Source organism: Cervus elaphus, chromosome 20 (genome assembly GCF_910594005.1).
Source record: "Cervus elaphus chromosome 20, mCerEla1.1, whole genome shotgun sequence".
Classification (NCBI taxonomy): Eukaryota; Metazoa; Chordata; class Mammalia; order Artiodactyla; family Cervidae; genus Cervus; species Cervus elaphus.
The window spans coordinates 130441854-130461187 of NC_057834.1; the positions used below are offsets into that span (position 1 = coordinate 130441854).

Below are 19334 nucleotides of genomic sequence, written 5' to 3' on the forward strand. Positions count from 1 at the left end.
TGACTGGTTGGATCTCCTCGTAGTCCAAGGGACTCTCAAGAGTCTTCTCCAACACCACAGTTCAAAAGCATCAATTCTTCAGTGCTCAGCTTTCTTTAGAGTCCAACTCTCACATCCATACACGACTACTGGAAAAATCATAGCCTTGACTAGATGGACCTTTGTTGGCAAAGTAATGTCTCTGCTTTTTAATATGGTGCCTAGGTTGGTCATAACTTTCCTTCCAAGAAGCAAGCATCTTTTAATTTCATGGCTGAAGTCACCATCTGCAGTGATTTTGGAGCCCCCAAAAATAGTCTCTCACTGTTTCCATTGTTTCCCCATCTATTTGCCATGAAGTGATAGGACCAGAGGCCATGATCTGTTTTCTGAATGTTGAGTTTTAAGCCAACTTTTTCACTCTCCTCTTTTACTTTCATCAAGAGGCTCTTTAGTTCTTCTTTGCTTTCTACCATGAGGGTGGTGTCATCTGCATATCTGAGTTTATTGATATCTGTCCCAGCAATCTTGATTCCAGCTTGTGCTTCATCCAACCAGTTGAGCCCCACTTTTAATAGGAAAAGATTTTAAACAACCTAAGAATTGGAGGATATTCCCACATTATGGTCTATCTATATCACAGAGTATTACAGCTAAAAAAATTTTAAAGTAATAAAGTATTACAACTTTAAAATATTATAATTTTAAAGCCATTAAAATTATGTTTACAAGCATATTTTTAATAACAGAAGCAGTGCTCAGGACAAAAATTTAGGTTAAAAAATCAGGAAACAATTAGGGCTGAATAAAACATGATTTTTTTAAAAGGCACAAAAGTAAGAAAAGTAGCAGGTCAATCAACGTAGCTGTATTGACAGAATTTACATGAGGTCAGAATGAGAAGGAGTGGAACCATTTGGACAGGTCTTTAGGCTATATCTAGAGCCGTGGTACTCAACGAGGGGCAATCATGCCCCTCAGGAGACATCTGGCCATGACTGGAGCTATTTTCAGTTCTCACAAATGGGGAGTCAGTGCTACTGGCATGCAGTTGATAAAGAGCAGGTATATTGCTAAACATCCACAGTACACAGGGCAACTTGCTCTACCCCAAACAAATTCCCTGGTTCAAAACCTCAACAGCACCAAAGTTGAGAAACTGATGTATACTTTACAGTGAAGCTGTTATATACTAATCACAAACAATTTAGACTAATGTAAGAAAATAACAGTTTCTTCCTATCTTGGTGGAACCTCCAGGGCTTCCCTGCTGGTTCAGACAGTAAAGAATCCACCTGCAATGTGGGAGACCTGGGTTTGATCCCTGGGTTGGGAAGATCCCTGAAGAAGGGAACGGCTACCCACTCCAGTATTCTGGCCTGGAGAATTCCATGGACAGAGGAGCATGACAGGCTATACTGTCCATGGGGTCACAAAGAGTCACACGACTCAGTGACTTTCACTTCACTTCACTTCACTTCCTTTATCCTCATTACTATGTGTATTCTTTTCAATTTTCCCATCTCAGTTTATGGTGCCACCAAATATCTAGCTCATCCAGGTGAAAACCCAGAGGTCTGCAGTCTTATTTCCCTATTCAATGAATCCACAAGTCCTAATGACTCAATCTGCAAAATGTATCACAACCAATTCTCACCATCTCTACCTTCCCCAAACAATGGTTACCTTTACACAAAAATTACACCAAGAGCCTCCTAATTCATCCTCTTTCCCATCTTGCTCCCTGAAGTTCACCCTACACATAGGAACTAAAGGAATCTTTTTAAGAGATCTTATTTAAAAACCACAAGCTGGCTTCTCAGAGAAATAGCTAATATTGTTTCTTTCCACCCCACTCACTCACTATCATATTATCTTATGCTTTCTTATTTTCTTCACTACCTCAAATTATTTTATCTATTTCTTATTTTCTGTCTTGCACCCCCACCACCAGCATGAACCTTGTCTTTCGTGTTCATTATTATTTCTCAGCACCTGAAACCATGTGTTCAGTTCAGTGGCTCAGTCGTGTCCGACTCTGAACCTCCATGGCTGTGTGACACATCTTGTATATGTGCTGAATAACCCAATCTGTCTTACACAAATGTTGGTCTGTTTGTTCTGTTGTAGTCAAAGACTAACATAATACTACATCTCTGCAGAAAGGAGACTGAATCTCCTAAAGTGAACCAGTCCCAGTGTTAGCCAAAAAAACAAATTACAGGTCAGGATGCTAGATCCTTAAAAGAAAGAAGAGAGGAGTAAGTTATTTCCCTCAGTTCTCAAACTGCTTCCAGGTTCCAAAAAGAAGACATCCTCTACTCACTAGACAACAAGCTGAAGGCTTAGTAGGTAAATGTTGCCCATTTCTCCTAGATCAACCTATGTAAAAACAAGCTATATTTGTTTTCTAATTCCCTCCTACTATGCTAAACTTTTAACTATTGTTGTTCAGTCACCCAGTTGTGTCCAACTCTGTGAGACCCCATGACCTACAGGATACCAGGCCTCCCTGTCCTTCATCATCTCCCGAAGTTAGCCCAAGTAAATGTTAATTGCATCAGTGGTGCCATCCAGCCACCTCATCCTCTATTAAAGGTTAAAGCAAACTTTTAATAGTCCTGTACAAAAAATCATAGCCTGGTCTCAGCTGTACTGGGTGGAATTAAGCAAAGATTTTGTCTCCATATTTGGATTGCAGAACCCCTACCAAGGTAACATGATAGTAGCAGAGATAACCAGAAACTCTCCCATGAGGAAAAGAATTTCTAGGATAAGACCTGTGAAGCAACCTGCCTCTTGCCACAGGGAGAGAATTCAAAGAGTATCTAAGGGAATTAGAATAGTGAGAGAGTCAACCTATTACCTTATAGATGAACAGATTTTCATTTCTGAAGATAAATCAGTCTCCAGTGTATAAGACGATTGGGAAAGAGAAAACAGTAGATTACATAAAGGGAAAACAAGAATTGTAAAAAGACAAAGCATTTTAAGTACTAGAACTAGGGTGTTGGCAGTAGCATTGAAGTTTTAAAAATCATTTCAGCTAATTTCAACAAGATTTACCAATTTAAACTGGATTGATAAGAGAAAGGAAAGAAGCAAGATGACTCAGAAGTCTCTAAGTTGGGTGATAATACAGGAAGAAAAACAGATTCAGAAGGAATAGGGCACTATTTGGAAGATTACGTACTTGTCAAGGATATAGAGAATTCCATTTTAGGTATACTGAATTAGCAATATTCACAAGACATCAAAATGTGAGTCAAAGCTCACATTTGGAAACACTGATTTTGAATTTTAGAGACAACAGAGAAGCAAAGAAGAAAGGAAACCTCATAATGTATTTAATGGGTAATGGCTAAAATCACTGTAGAAGGAATTACCCAAGAAAAATCCAGCTGAGGGAACAAGAACTACTGGGCAAGCAAAAAAAGAGTCAGAGATGACTGAAAAGAAGCCATTCAAGAGAGAACCATGAGAATGCCATCTTATACCTAAGGGAGAAGTTTCAAGGAAAGAATGGGTAATAGGGTCAAATGTTTAACAAAGATCAAAAAAGGAAAGTTCTGAAAAAGCATCTACTAGACTTGGTGATTATTATGTAATTTCAGTGATTTTAAAGAGAATTTCAGTGGTGAAACAGAAGGAAAAGCATAGGTGTGACTGGGGAGTGAATGGGAAATATTCAGCTGATACCATCTCAAAAAAAATCCAAAGTCAAAAGACTTGCCTGAGTTCAGTCTATGGTCGATAACTACCATTTCCCACTTAAAAGAAGTTTTTGGAGTTAATTCCAAATCTGAAATGGTAATATACAAGATGAACCAATGAGCCTAGGAATACCTTTTTGGCCAAAAAGGGAAGACTCGAGGACTACTGGAATTAAGTCAAAAGGATAAATACAAGTATTTTATTCTTTTTGATTATAATATAAATGAAATCATTTTCTTGATTTCCTTTCGGAGTTGCTCATTGCTAGTATATAGAAATAAAACTGCTTTGTATTTTTTTTTTTATCCTGAACTTTAATTTCTCAGAGGGCTTGATTTTTGGGGAGTAGGAGGATTTTTAGAGGCTTCTACATACAAGGTCATATCCTCTGTAAATATAGTTTTACTTCTTTCTTTTCAATTTGGACCTTTTCTTTCTTTCTTGCCTAAATGCTTTGGCTAAAACTACATATACTACATTGAACAGAAATGCCAAAAAAGGGCATCTCTGTCTTATTCTTGTTCTGAGGGGAAATTTTTTTCAGTCTTTCATCATCAAATATGATGTTAGCTATGATTTTTCATATATAGACTTTATCATATTGAGAAAGTTTCCTTCTATTCCTAGTTTCTTGAGTGTTTCTATAAAAGGGTGTTGGATCTTTTCAAATGCTTTTTTCCCCTACATCAACAAAGATTACCATGCTTTTTCCCTTCATTCTATCAATGTGGTCTATTACTCTGACTGATACTGTAGCTAAGGAGGTATACAACTTACACACTGAGGGACTTGTACAAAATATTGCTGAAAGAAATCAAAGAAGACCTAAATAAATTGGAAGACATCACACGTTCACTGATTATGACATTTAATAGTGCTGGGATGAAACATACTACTCAGGAGATTCAGATCAAATCCAATACCTATCAAAATTCTAATGGCACTTACTACAGAAATAAACAAAAATCCTAAAGTTCTTATCAATTTTAAAAGACCCCAAGTAAGGCCAAAACAATCTAGAAAAAAAAAAAAAAAACAAAGTTGGAGGACTTATACTTTCCAATTTCAAACTTCTTATAAACTACAGTAATCAAAACAGAGACCTCCCTAGGGGTCCAGTGTTCAACACTCTATGCTCTCACTGCTAAGAGCCCAGTTCAATCCCAGTCCCTGGCTGGGGAACTAAAATCCCACAAGCCATGCAGGGCATCCAAAAAACAACAACAATAAAACACACAAACAATGAGGAATAAATTAGGAATTTGGAATTAACAGATACACAGTACCATATATAAAAATGGATAAACAACAAGTACCTGCTGAACGGCACAGGGAACTATATTTAACATCTTGTAATAACCTATACTGGAAAAGAATCTGAAAAAGAATATATACATATATATGTGTGTGTGTGTATAATTTAATCACCCTACTGGACAACTGAATATTGTAAATTATACTTGGAAAAAAACATCAAAACTACAATGAATATACACCATGATAAATAAAATTAACACTGCTGTATATTACATATAAAAGTTGTTAAGAGAATAAGTCCTAAGAGTTCTCATCACAATAAAAAACTTTTTTTCTATTTAAGTCTGTATGAGATGATGGATGTTCACTAAACTTACTATGATAATCATTTCATGATGTATGTGAGTCAAATCATTATACTGTATACCTTAAACTTCTACAATCTGGTATGTCAATTAGATCTCAATAAAACTGGGGGGAGCGGGGAACCACAAGGAGACTTCACACCCACCAGGATCGCTATTACCAAAAGAAAAGAACAAGTATTGGTGAGGATGTAGAGAAAACAGAAAACTCATGAACTGCTAGTGAGAATGGAAATCAGTGCAGTCTCTGTTGAAAAGTTTGGTGAGTCCTCAAAACAACAGGCAGAAAATTTCTACGTCCTAACAAATTCATTTCTAGGTACCCAACCAAAAACTGAAGGAAGGAACTCAAATACTTGTAAGGTAATGCTTACACCAGCATTTTTCACAACAGCCAAAAGGTAAAAACAACCAAAGTATCAACAGAGGAACAGATAAAACAAAATGTGCTATATACATATAATGGACTATTATTCAGCCATTTAAAAAAATGAAGTTTTGACATATGCTACAACATTATGCTATGTGAAATAAGCCAGACACCAAAGGTCAAATACTTAAGATTTCACTTATATGAAATACCTAAAATAAGCAGCAAACACAACCAAAGGCAGGAGAAAAGGGCAATGGAGACTTATACCTTAATGTATATACAGAGTTTCTGTTTGGGATCAAATAGTGGTGACAGTTGCACAACATTGTTAATGTATCAAATGCCACTGATTTATACATTTTAAATGATTAAAATGATAAACTGCACATTATATATATTTCAAGAAGCAAGAGAACCAGACATGGAACAATGGACTGGTTCCAAATTGGGAAAGGAGTATGTCAAAGCTGTATATTGTCACCCTGATTGTTTAACTTATATGCAGAGTACATCATGAGAAATGCCGGGCTGGATGAAGCACAAGCCGAATCAACACTGCCAGGAGAAATATCAATAACCTCACATATGCAGATGACACCACTCTCACGGCAGAAGGAGAAGAGGAACTGAGGAGCCTCTTGATGAAAGTAAAGGAGGAAAGGGAAAAAGCTGGCTGAAAACTCAACATTCAAAAAACAAAAATCATGGCATCCAGTCCCATCACTTTATGGCAAATAGATGCAGAAACAATGGAAACAGTGATAAGACTTTATTTTCAAGGGCTCCAAAATCACAGCAGTTGGTGACTATAGTCATGAAATTTAAAGATGTTTGCTCCTTGGAAGAAAAGCTATGACAAACCTAGACAACATATGAAAAAGCAGAGACATTACTTTGCCAACAAAGGTCCATCTAGTCAAAGCTATGGGTTTTCCAGTAGTCATGTATGGATGTGTGAGTTGGACCATAAAGAAAGCTGAGCACCGAAGAATTGATGCTTTTGAACTGTGGTGTTGGAGAAGACTTTTGAGAGTCCCTTGGACTGCAAGGAGATCAAACCAGTCAATCCTAAAGAAAATCAGTCCTGAATATTCACTGGAAGGAATGATGCTGAAGTTGAAGCTCGAATACTTTGACCCACCTGATTCAAAGAACTGATTCATTGGAAAAGACCCTGATGCTGGGAAAGATCAAAGGCAGGAGGAAAAGGGGACAATAGAGGATGAGATGGCTAGATGGCATCAGCGACTCAATGGACATGAGTTTGAGCAAGCTCCGGGAGTTGGTGATGGACAGGGAAGCCTGGCGTGCTGCAGTCAATGGGGTCGCAGAGTCAGACATGACTGAGTGACTGAACTGAAGACATAAGAAATTTTTAAAGTAACTGTTCAAATATAAAATAATCATCTTTAAAAATGATTCAGGAAGTAAAAGATCCTGCTGTAGGTTAAATTGTGGCCCCCAAAAGATCTGTGTACCCAGAATCTCAGAATGTGACCTTTTTGAAATAAACTTCTTTGCAGATATAATTAATATAAAGATCTTGAAACGAAATCACCTTCGTTTAGGCTGGGCCCTAAATCCAATGACGATCATCCTTAGACAGAAAAGAACAGAAAGAGAAGGCTATGTGAAGATGGAGGGAAAGACTGGAATTATGCTGCCACAAAAACCAAAGAACATGTGGGGCCACCAGAGGATAGAAGAGACAAAGGAGTCTTTCCTAGAGTCTTCAGACATGGCATGGCCCTGCTGACACCTCGATTTGGACTTCTAGCCTCCAGAACTGTGCAGAAATAAATTTCGTTGTTTAAAGCCGGGAAGTTCCTCTGGAACACAGAGACATGCTGCTGCAATAAATATCTAAAAATGTGGAATTTGAGGCGGTTCCCCGGTGACTCAGACAATAATCTGCCAGCAATGTAGGAGACCCAGGTTTGGGTCACTCAAGACAGATGGATCATGGTGGAGAGTTCTAACAAAAGATAGTCCACTGAAGAAGGTAATAGCAAACCACTACAGTATTTTTGCCTTGAGAACCCCATGAACAATATGAAAAGGCAAAAAGATATGACACTGGAAGATAAATCCCCAGGGTAAGTGTACAAAATGCTACTACGAAAGAGCAGGGAAAAGCTCCAGAAAGATGAAGAGGTTGGGCCAAAGCGGATGTGACACTCAGGTGTGGATGTGCCTGGTGGTGAAAGTCCAGTACTATAAAGAAAATATGGCATAGGAACCTGGGATGTCAGGTTCATGAATCAAGCTAAGTTGGACGTGGTCAAGTAGGAGATGGCAAAAGGGAACACCAACATTTTAGGAATCAGTCAACTAAAATGGACCAGTGTAGGAGAATTTAATTCAGCTGACCATTATATCTACTACTGTGGGCAAGAATCCCTTAGAAGAAATGGAGTAGCCATAGCAGTCAAAAAGAGAGCCCAAAATGTAGTACTTGCATGCAATCTCAAAAATGACAGAATTATCTCTGTTCATTTCCAAGGCAAACCATTCAACACCACAGTAATCCAAGTCTAGGCTCCAATCACTAATGTCAAAGAAGCAGAGGTTGAAAGGTTCTACAAAAATCTACAAAACCTTCTAGAACATCAAAAAAAGATGTTCTTTTCATCATAGGGAATGATGCAAAAGGGACTGGAATGCAAAAGGAGAAAGTCAAGAGATACCTGGAGTGACAGGCAAGTTTGGCCTTGGAGTACAAAATGAAGCAGGGCAAAGACAAACAGAGTTTTGCCAAGAGAACACACTGGTCATAGAAAACACCCTCTTCCAAGAAGACAAGCGATGACTCTACACATGGACATTAACAGATGGTCAATATCAAAATCAGACTGACTATATTCTTTGCAAGCAAAGATGGAGTGCTCTATACAATCAGCAAAAATAAGATCTAGAGCTGACCTCAGATCATGGGTTCTTTATTGCAAAATTGAGGCTTAAATTGAAGAAAGTAGGGAAAACCACTAAACCATTCAGGTAGTGTTTAGTCGCTCAGTCGTGTCCAAGTCTTCGTGACCCCATGGACTGTAGCCCATCAGGCTCCTCTGGCCATGGGATTCTCCAGGCAAGAATACTAGAGTGGTTTGCCATTTCCTCCTCCAGGGGATCTTCCTGACCCAGGGATCAAACCCAGATCCCACACTGCAGGCAGATTCTTTACTGTGTGAGCTACCCAGGGAAGAAACCAAATCCCTTATAATTGATTATACAGTGGAAGTGACAAATATACTCAAGGGATTAGATCTGGTAGACAGAGTGCCTGGAGAACTATGGACAGAGGTTCATAACATCGTAAAGGGGGCGGTGATCAAAACCATCCCCAAGAAAAACAAATGTAACAAGGCCAAAATGGTTGTCTGAGGAGGCCTTACAAATAGCAGAGAAAAGAAGAGAAGTGAAAGGCAAAGGAGAAAGGGAAAGATATACCCAACTGAAGGCAGAGTCCCAGAGAATAGCAAGGAGAGGTAAGAAAGACTTCCTTAAGTGACCAGTGCAAAGAAATAGAGGAAGGCTATAGAATGGGAAAGACTAAAGATCTTTTCAAGAAAATTGGAGATACCAAGGGACTATTTCATGCAAAGATGGGCACAGTAAAGGACAGAAATGGTATGGACCGAACAGAAGCAGAAGAGATTAAGAAGAGGTGGCAAGAATACACAGAAGAACTATACAAAAAAGTCTTAATGGCCCAGATAACCACGATGGTGTTGTCACTCACCTAGAGCCAGACATCCTGGAGTATGAAGTTGAGTGGGTCTTAGGAATCTTTACTACAAACAAACCTAGTGGAGGTGATGGAATTCCAGCTGAGCTATTTCAAATCTTTAAAAATGATGCTGTTAAAATACTGCACTCAGTATGTCAGCAAATTTGGCAAACTCAGCAATGGCCACAGGCCTGGAAAAGGTCAGTTTTCATTCCAATTCCAAGGAAAGGCAATGTCGAAGAATGTTCAAACTACTGTACAATTGTGCTTATTTCGCAAGATAGCAAAGTTATGCTCAAAATACTTTAAGCTAGGCTTCAGCTGTACACGAACCAAGAACTTCCAAGTGTACAAGCTGGATTAAGAAAAGGTAATGGAACCAGAAATCAAATTGCCAATATCCACTGGATCATAGAAAAAGCAAGGAAATTCCAGAAAAACACCTACTTTGCTTTTATTGACTACAAAAATCATTTGACTATGTGGATCACAACAAAATGTGGAAAATTCTTAGAGATTTAGTGGACTACCAGACCACCTCACCTGTCTCCTGAGAAACCTGTATGCAAGTTAAGAAGCAACAGTTAGAACCAGATATAAAATAATGGACTGGTTCAAAAATGGGAAAGCAGTAGGTCAATGCTATATACTGTCACCCTGCTCATTTAACTTATATGCAGAGTAAATCACACAAAATGCCAGGCTGGATGAAGCACAAGGTGGAATCTAGATTACTGGGACAAATTTCAACAACCTCAGATATGCAGATGATACCACTCTAATGGCAAAAAGTGAACAGGAAGTAGAGTCTCTTGATGAAGGTGAATGTATTTTGCATATGGAATTGACATGATGTTTCCATTCCATAGTAGTCCCACAATAGCTGACTGTAGTGGGTTGAATTGTGGCCCCTATATATGTCCACCCAGAACCTCAGAATGTGTGCAGAACGGTTTTGCAGATGTAATGAAGATAAACATCTTGAAATGAGATCATCCTGAACTAGAATGGGCTCTAAATTCAATGAAGAGTACCCTGAGAAGACACTGAACACACAGAGAAGGTGGCAGTGTGAGGATGGAGGGAAAACTGGAGTTATATTGCCACACACCAAGGAACACAAAGCCATCTACCAGAAGCTGGGAGAGGCGACAAAGGGTTCTCCCCTGGAGCCTTCAGAGAGAACGTCGCTTGCCAACATCTTGATTTCAGATATCTAGCCTCCAGAACTGTGAGAGAACAAATTCTTGTAGTTTTAAACAAAATTTTTAGTAATTTGTTATGGCAGCCCTAGGAAACTAATACAGATAGCCATCAATCAAAAATATGACAAATTTAGACATCAAAAAAGTATACTGATCACAGTAAGTTTAAATATACCAACTGTATTAAAATTTCAGTTTAGTGACAGCCCCTCCCAAACCTCACCTTTGGGATTTGCTTAGGTAACAAATCATTTGTCTGAAAATTGGCAAATAAAGAGGAAAAAAGAAGCATTTTCTCTGCTTCTCCTATAGAAATGATATTACAGTGTAACCAAATAACTAATAAAGGAACTCTTCATAAAAGAATTCCAGTAAATAAACATAGGAGAAATGACAGAAAAATCACTATTCTAATAAAATAATGGATCAAGGCAATAATCATCAATGGCTGATAAAACTATTAGGTGATAAGTTAGGAAAGTACCTTTGGATCCTGCTGACAAAACCTAAACTGATCAATTTTAGTATCACCAGAAGTGTGACAACTGTTTATGTGACTCCTGGAACTGACGCAGTAAGAATTTGCAGCATCACCTAGTAGAGTGACTACACACCCTAACTAGCCCGGGACAGTCCCAGTTCACTGCTCCGGTCCCACTGTAATTATTAAACGGCACACTCTTTCATCCTTAAAACTGTCTGATTGGAAATACACAATCAATTCATGAATTCTTCTTTGCAAAGAAACTGAACCTAAATCTCATAAAGGTCTACCAATTCAAGTTCTCAACCTTGGCTGCAGACTGAAATCTCTTGGAAAATTTTTTAAAATACTGATGCCTAGAATCCACCCTGTGAATTCTGATTTAATTGATCTGAAAATCAAGACCTTTATCTATTTTGTGGGAAATATGAAGGGTTAAACACCATGAGAATTCAATCAGCCAAAACCAGAATGTGGGAAACTCTCCTGGTCAGAAGAGGTAATATTTTTAACAAATAAATAGCATGGGAAAAAGTGCAAGAGCTAGAGGGGATAGCGTAAAGGAAGGGGAGGGTAGATGGTTAAAGTTAACAGAAACTTAAGATACCTATAAGCCAGATGAAATGGTAAATCTCATTTGCACAGTAATTTAAACAGAACAATTATAAAAACACACTTATTAATAATCAGAGAAATCTAAACTGGATTTAGGAGCTCAATTTTGTTAGCACTGTGGTTGTGTCGTTTACCTGTTAGAAAGGCATACAGAAGTATTTATAGATTAAATGATGTGACACCTGAGATTTCTTTGACTGTTATTTCATCAAAAAAAAAAAAGAGAGAAGGAAGGCAGGAAGAAATCAGAGGAGACAAAAAATGGCAAAATGTTGAAACTGCTTGTCAAAGCTGCGTATTAAAAACATGGGGATTCACTGCCCCAATATATTTTTTATATTCTGCATTGATACAGAATTATGAAATATAGTAAAGTTTTTAAATCTTGCCTATGAATGTGTAAGATATATGTGACTGTATATGTTTCAATTTATAAGACATGTTGGGAAATATAAAGAAAAATGAACACATGTGATCCTTGACCTCAAAGAATAGCCTATATATTGGACAACAAAGGTTTGCTTATGTATTGTCTTTCATCAAAGACAGGGAGGCAGCTAGCTCAAGCTTCTATGAGGCCAGAAAGAATGAAATTAAAATAACATTATTAGTATTCCATAAGCATAAGAAACTGGGCATAGGAATACTATTGCTAAATACCAGAGGTTATACACAACCTGACTTTGCAAAGTCCATGCTCTTACTGCTGAGTTGAGCCATATGAAAACACATCTATGTAGTTAAAATAGTCAAATATTAGCAATTCTGTATGGTACAACCTAATACTATGTTAAAATTAGTTTCTCTTTCTTTTGCTAAAATAATTACATACAGTTAACTCATAGTAAAATAATCAGAATATTTAAAGGAAATGTCAGTCTTCTTTAAAAAGTGGTTGATCTAAAAAAAAAAATGACTGATCTAACACAGAACTCAAAAATATCTTCTAAATATCCAGAGAAATTGCAACTGTACATTTATCTACTTATATTTTCTTTATAATAAAAGCATCCCATTTTCAAAGGAAGCATAAGCTTTATCCATTACGTGAATCATTGCTTGAAAATATTTAGTGTATATCTCTTAAAAACAAGCCTGTGAGATGCAAAGATATGTTTTAAGGTTATCACAAGATATATTTCACAGGCAGAAAGTTAATGTGATGCTTCTTGAGAAATAATTTATATCAATGTGATTTAAATATATTTCAATGTTTTGTTTGCCACGCCATAGGGCATGCAGGATCTTAGTTTCCCAACGAGGGACCAAACCCATGCTCCCTGCAATAGAAGTGCAGAGTCTTAACTACAATATTATTTTAAAAATCAAAAATTAGGGAACACATGTAAATCCATGGCTGATTCATGTCAATGTATGGCAAAAACCACTACAATATTGTAAAGTAGTTAGCCTCCAACTAATAAAAATAAATGAAAAATTAAAAATAAAAATAAAAATAAAAAATTCCAGTCAATGAATTCTGAACCAATACTATTATGTAAACATATTACCTTGTATCATACATATTAATAACTAATGTATATGTTTACTAAAGGTTTCCCAGGTGGCACTAGTGGTAAAGATTCCACCTGCCAATACAGGAGATGCACGAGACCCAAGTTCAGTCCCTGAGTTGGGAAGATTCCCCAGAGGAGGAAATGGCAACCCACTTCAGTATTCCTGCCTGGAAAATTTCATGGATGGAGGAGCCTACTGGGCTCCAGCCCATGAGGCTACAGAGTCAGACATGACTGAGCGACTAAACACAATGTTTATTAATTACTGCATGTTGATATAATGAATTCTAACCCATACTGTTTATCAAACAGTACAATTTTTCAAGTGGCACTTGATCTTACTTTAGTCTAATATATCATGACCTTGAGCTCTGTCTGTGCTGCAGCTTCCTCGTTTGTAAAACAGGACAGTAATAGCTGACTACTATTTATGGAATTAATGAGGACTAAAAAATACACTACATACAAAACCTTTAGAATGACTGGCACGTAAATGTTTATAAATATTATCGTTATTTATAGAAGTCTCTGCTAGTTACAAGATGCGCACTGTGAAAACAATTCAGGATCGCTGTCATCACTAGAATGGTCTCTTCAAAATGCCCTTTATACAGTCAATGCATTCTTAAAGTAGGTAACTTACACTATGCACATGTGAACTGCAAATATTTTTAATGATATGTACCACCATGTTCTTAAGCAACACATTCAGTAGAAAAACCAAAGATAAAAAGTTAATTAAGGAATTAAGAGGGATTAACCTTTTGCAATTTTTTTATTATAATATTAAAATAACAGAAATACAAAACAAAACTTCTCCATAATCCCATCACATAGTAAAATCAATGTTTTCATTTGTTCATGTCACTTTCTATTCCTTGTCTACATGCATGTTCAATTTTAACATATTTACAATAAGAACATAGTTTACATTTTCACTTTAATTTTATACCCCAAATTTTCCATTTTGCAAAATTTTCCCTCAGTCTCCCTTTTCCTTTCTCATCCCCACCTGCTGAAGATAATCAATGGTAACAGCTGACATGCGTCCGCCACAACTTTCTCCAAGCTCATACATATACAAGTATAGACACATACGTAAGGAGGAGAGAAAGATCAGTTTGTTTTTACAAAAATGGAAGCATACTACTTATATACATATGCTTTCTCTTTCTTTTAAACATATGCCAAACATATATCTCAAAGTTAATATACAGAAAAGTTTAAATATGAAAATGGATACAATCTACTAGACCAGGTAATAATACATACATTTACAAAAGTTATTATTATTTTGTATGTTACCTTTGAAAAGATAAAGGAATTTCACAAAAAAATATGGTCACCAGATTTAGTCAGAGCTCATGCTTCATAACAGTTTATTATAATAACCATGCATAAAATAATCCCACTACTTACAAGCCTACCTTATGAATTTTAAAGCTTAGTTCAGAAAATAAAAATTTTATAATCTTAAACAAACTTATAAATCATATCTCAAAAATATCCTGACTTCAAAGAAAGAGTGTGTGTGTGTGTGTGTATGATACTGGCCTTCATATGAACTTGGTTCTTTCTACAAGAGATGATAGATGGATGTGGTACTCACCCACCCACATATTCTGCTTCTCCATGTTTATAAATTGAGAGATGGCGTTCAGATATAGTCTGAATACAATTAAATCAGTCTTACCTTAGGTATTACTATTGTCCTAAGTGCCCATAAACATAAAAATAAGACATCAGGCAGACCTACAAAGAATTTAAGGTTGTGAAGTCAATAGCTTTAAAACACACTCTCCCATCTAACCGTAATCCAAAACAAACACAAGATCCTTAAATCTAGATTCACAAAGGAGAATCTGGGATATAAAGGGTGATATGAAGATTAACAGAAGGTCCCAAAACTACAAACCAGATAACCTGGTACCCAAGCCGTAGAGCCTCTAATACAAGTAAACTACCAAAAGTCAATTTTTGAGTCCCTATCACATAGAGGTCATAGGTATTAGAGGTTCAAAAAAGAATATAATGGCCCTATTTATGGAGTTCACAACTTAGCAGACGAGTCAGAATATGTAATTCTAAATGATCATACATACCATATACCATAGCACAATACCTAATACACAATTCACCAACAGGCACAGGTACTCAACAATTTTTTTGTGACTTGTGATTATAAAAGTCAAAGGCAGTAAGTATAAAAAACACAATACCATATCATGAATGCAATTTCAGATTAAATAAACATTATCTAGGCCTATGTAGTTTAACTACCTCAAGGCAAACAGATTATTTTAAAAGATATTGTATTTTTATTTATTTTTAAGTGAAGGATAATTGCTTTACAGTATTATATTTGTTTCTACCAAACATCAACATAAATCAGCCATAGGTTTACCCATGTCCCCTCCCACTTGAACATTCCTCCCACCACCCTCCCCATTCCACCCCTCTAGGTTGTTATCCAGCCCCAGTTTGAGTTCCCTGAGTCTACAGCAAATTCCCCTTGGTATCTATTTTAAATATGGTAATATATGTTTCCATGTTACTCTGGCCATATCCCCCCTCCCCGCCACCTCTCCTTCTCCCCCACCCAGTCATGTCCATAAATCTGTACTCAATGTCTGTGTCTCCACTGTTGCTCTGCAAACAGGTTCATCAGTACCATCTTTCTAGATTCCATATATATGCATTAGTATACAAAAATTGTTTTTCTCTGACTTACTAGATTCATCCCCTTCATTAGGACTGACTCAAATGTGTTCCTTTTTATGACTGAGTAATATTCCATTTTATATATGTACCACAGCTTCTTTAAAAAGATACTAGACTTTTGTACATACTCCCTACTAACTGCTCAGAATACACATATGCAACCCAGGTAAGAGTTCAGTGCAGGGAGACAAAAATATGGGGGGAAAAAAAGGCACATGCATCGTGTGCACCATTTAAAACAACTCTACTAAACATTCTAACAAATATCAAAACCAAAATAGATTATGGAGCCTAGAAGAGACTGACTGTAACCTTCCTCCACAATAAAACTGGTAAAATAACAGGGAAAACCTGTACAAGTGCTCTGTATGTTACATGCTGTTAAAAATAATATTAAGTTTACACTGATATCAGTGTAGCACCTTTTAAGTGTATTAGAAGAGAAAGTAGTATTTAAAATCTAGTTGAATTTGTTACCAAAGTGCATAGATGTTTTCCAGAACATTCTATCTTCTATGGTGAAAATAACAACAGCATTAGCAGCAACTGGGTTCAGAGATGATCTTGAATTCTCATCTAAAATAATTTATTCTGAATATATTTTAACAGGTGGATCACATGCCATATGACTTCACTCAAGCATAATGAGGATCCAGTTTAAAACTGGCTTAAAGTATGAAGAACAATTTAAACTTTCAAAACACATGCATTCCATAACCAATATTAATCATAAGTGAACTATTTGGACATACTATCATACAATTTAATTTGTCCTATGAGGAAGACCTAAAGTTTTCTAAATCTAAGACTATCAACAATAAACTTCAACTGCTCAGTATACTACAGTGAAATGCGAATAAGAACTGATAAAGTGACAGATGTGGATACATATTTGATAACACAAGTATAGTAAAATGTTAATGATAGAATCTAAATGTTGGGCATTATGGACACTTCCTGCATTTTTTTCTAGTTGAAAATATTTTCCTAATAAATTGTGGAAAAAACACTACTTGACACTTCCTTGGTTATTTATCATTTAAACTTTTAAGGAGAGAAACATAGACTTTAAAAACTCCTATGCAGGCACTGTAGTTGGGACAAACAGGGATTCAAATCCCAGCTAAATCTCCTAACTAGCTCTCTAATATGAGTTACTTAACCCCTATACACCTACATTTCCTCCTGTGCAAAATGGGTCTACATAGTAAAATGACTTAAAGTCACTCAGTCGTGTCCAACTCTTTGGAACCCCATGGACTATAGAGTCCACAGAATTCTCCAGGCCAGAATACCGGAGTGGGAAGCCTTTCCCTTCTCCAGGTAATCTTCCCAACTTCCCAACTCAGGGATCTAACCCAGGTCTCCTGCACTGCAGGCAAATTCTTTACCAGCTGAGACACCAGGGAAGCCCATAGTAAATGTTGAGGTTTAATTCTTCCACTAAAGCACAGTGCCAGGCACATGGTAAGCACTCGAAATGTTAGCTGTCGTATCACTGAGATTGCTAATTTTATGATAAATCGAAAGATCAGGATTTAAGCAGTAATTTTCTAGGCAGTTAGCTTAACACTGAGTTGATCATTTTGATACCATTTACAAAAAGGAAGATTCCTAGTAGGAAACTTACTGCTTAACACGCACGCTAAGGGAGGAGGGAGGCGGGGGGGGAGGGGGGACGGTGGTAAAAGAAAAATCTAAAAAATACTGCTCAACTGACAGTACAGTATTGTTCTCCATCTGAAAAAAAGAAAATCACTCAGAATTAAATAAGAAAAGTTTCAAGACAAACTTTAAAAGGCACTCAACAACTCCTATGTAGAATTGGCTTCACCTCTGCAGGTTGGTTGGATACATCCTTGTTATGACAAAACTTGTCACACTCTTCCACATTCTTAATTGTTGCTAAAGGGGCTAGACTAGAACATGACATTTATAGTTGCCAACATCTTTCTCCTAAATCAGGACAAGCCAACGAACCCATTTCTTCTGAGGTAAGAGCACCACCTCCACCTTGGTCTTGATAACGGTTATGGGGGGAAGGGAAAGAAGGCAGGAAAATGAATTTGCAATGGTATTACTGAAACACCCTCTTGGTTATTCCTCAGAAGACCCCTCCACGACTCATTCCCGCCACCACCACCCCCACCTGACCTCTCTCCTGTTAAAACTTCCAGACTCTGGTTCACTAAAGATGCACTTAAGTATCTGACACCTTTCCTCTCCTGGCCCAGATAACCCACCAACAGTGCTGGAAAAATTAAAAACACAAAAACAACAGCCCCTCCCCCTCCCCTTCCAAACAGCAGCAAATCTTTGTCCCACCTGCCGAAGGACCACTCTAAGCGCGCTCCAGACCCAAGGTTGCCTCAGTCCCGCCTGCAACCTTTCCCCAACCGGGCCTCGGCGACCCCTCCACGAGCCTACGCTTGGCCCATTCCTCTCCCGGGCCCCGGGACGCGGCCCCCGCCCCGCCCCCCGCCGCCCGAGTTCTGCCTCACCTCACCTACCCTCTTTCGGGGGCCGGACTCCACCTCTCTCTCCGCCATGTTGGGCCCCGCTCGGAACCGCTGCGGCTCCCAGCACGGTGGCGGCGGAACCTCTCGGGCCCCCGGCCCCCGCCCACACTGCAGGAATAGCCGCCTCGCGGCAGCGTCCCCGAACCTGGCCGGGCCTGGCGGTTAGAGTGGGGAGGGGGCGGATGCCGCGCGCCGGGTCGGAGATCTTGAGATCCCACGGGTGCGAGCGTAGGCGGTAGGGCCTGCCCGGGAAAGGGGGGGGCCGGGACTCGGGGGGTTAATGGCCTCCAAGGGGCCCCGTGAGTAGGATTATTTTCTCTCAGAGAAATTCCTCCGCCTGCGGTTTCTTAAAGGGATCACCAAACCAGCCCCTTGCGCGCGCCCTTGATGCGCAGGCGCACCCTAAGCCCCTCCTTCCTTTCCCACCAAGCCCCCGGTCCCGAGCTTGCGCGTTGAGTAGCCCAGGGTAGGCCAAATCCTGCAAGTCTCTTTGCTGCCAGCAGCTGGTCCCACTACTCAACTATGGCCGCTTCCTTAAAGGGGCCATGACGCAATGATGAAGGAGGAATGCAAGAAATTAGTGAAAGGGCTATCTGGAGTATTGGGTGAAATGTCAGTGAGGGGTACAGATCACCATCTTGGACCTGACTGCAGTGATACCATTGTAAGGGCAAAATGATGGTGAGCTGAAGTTCACAGTGGACCTCTGAATGTGAAGAATCCCAAGCAACGAGAGAACAAGCCAGTCATCTCAAGAAGATCCAGCTTTCTTGCCTTTAGACAGCCTGATCTGAAGCACAGGGCGTAGACGGTTAAGGGCCAACTCTGACCGCCTAACTTTAAAGCCAAAGCCTTTGG

General features: G+C 38.5%; 1 protein-coding gene across 5 annotated transcripts in view; it reads right to left on the minus strand.

Moving 5' to 3' along the window:
* ZMYM4 (zinc finger MYM-type containing 4) overlaps positions 1–18887 on the minus strand; it is a 154403-nt gene extending 135516 nt beyond the window's left edge. Inside the window, exon 1 of one of the 5 annotated variants that reach the window (XM_043875821.1) lies at positions 18459–18887. In XM_043875821.1, coding sequence (XP_043731756.1) covers positions 18459–18506 — 48 coding nt within the window. In that variant the 5' untranslated portion in view covers positions 18507–18887. Of the gene's footprint in view, positions 1–18282; positions 18403–18458 lie in introns of those variants that run through there. The other 4 variants (XM_043875822.1, XM_043875820.1, XM_043875826.1 and 1 more) reach the window with 4 other exon arrangements.
* Positions 18888–19334: the final 447 nt, after the last annotated feature.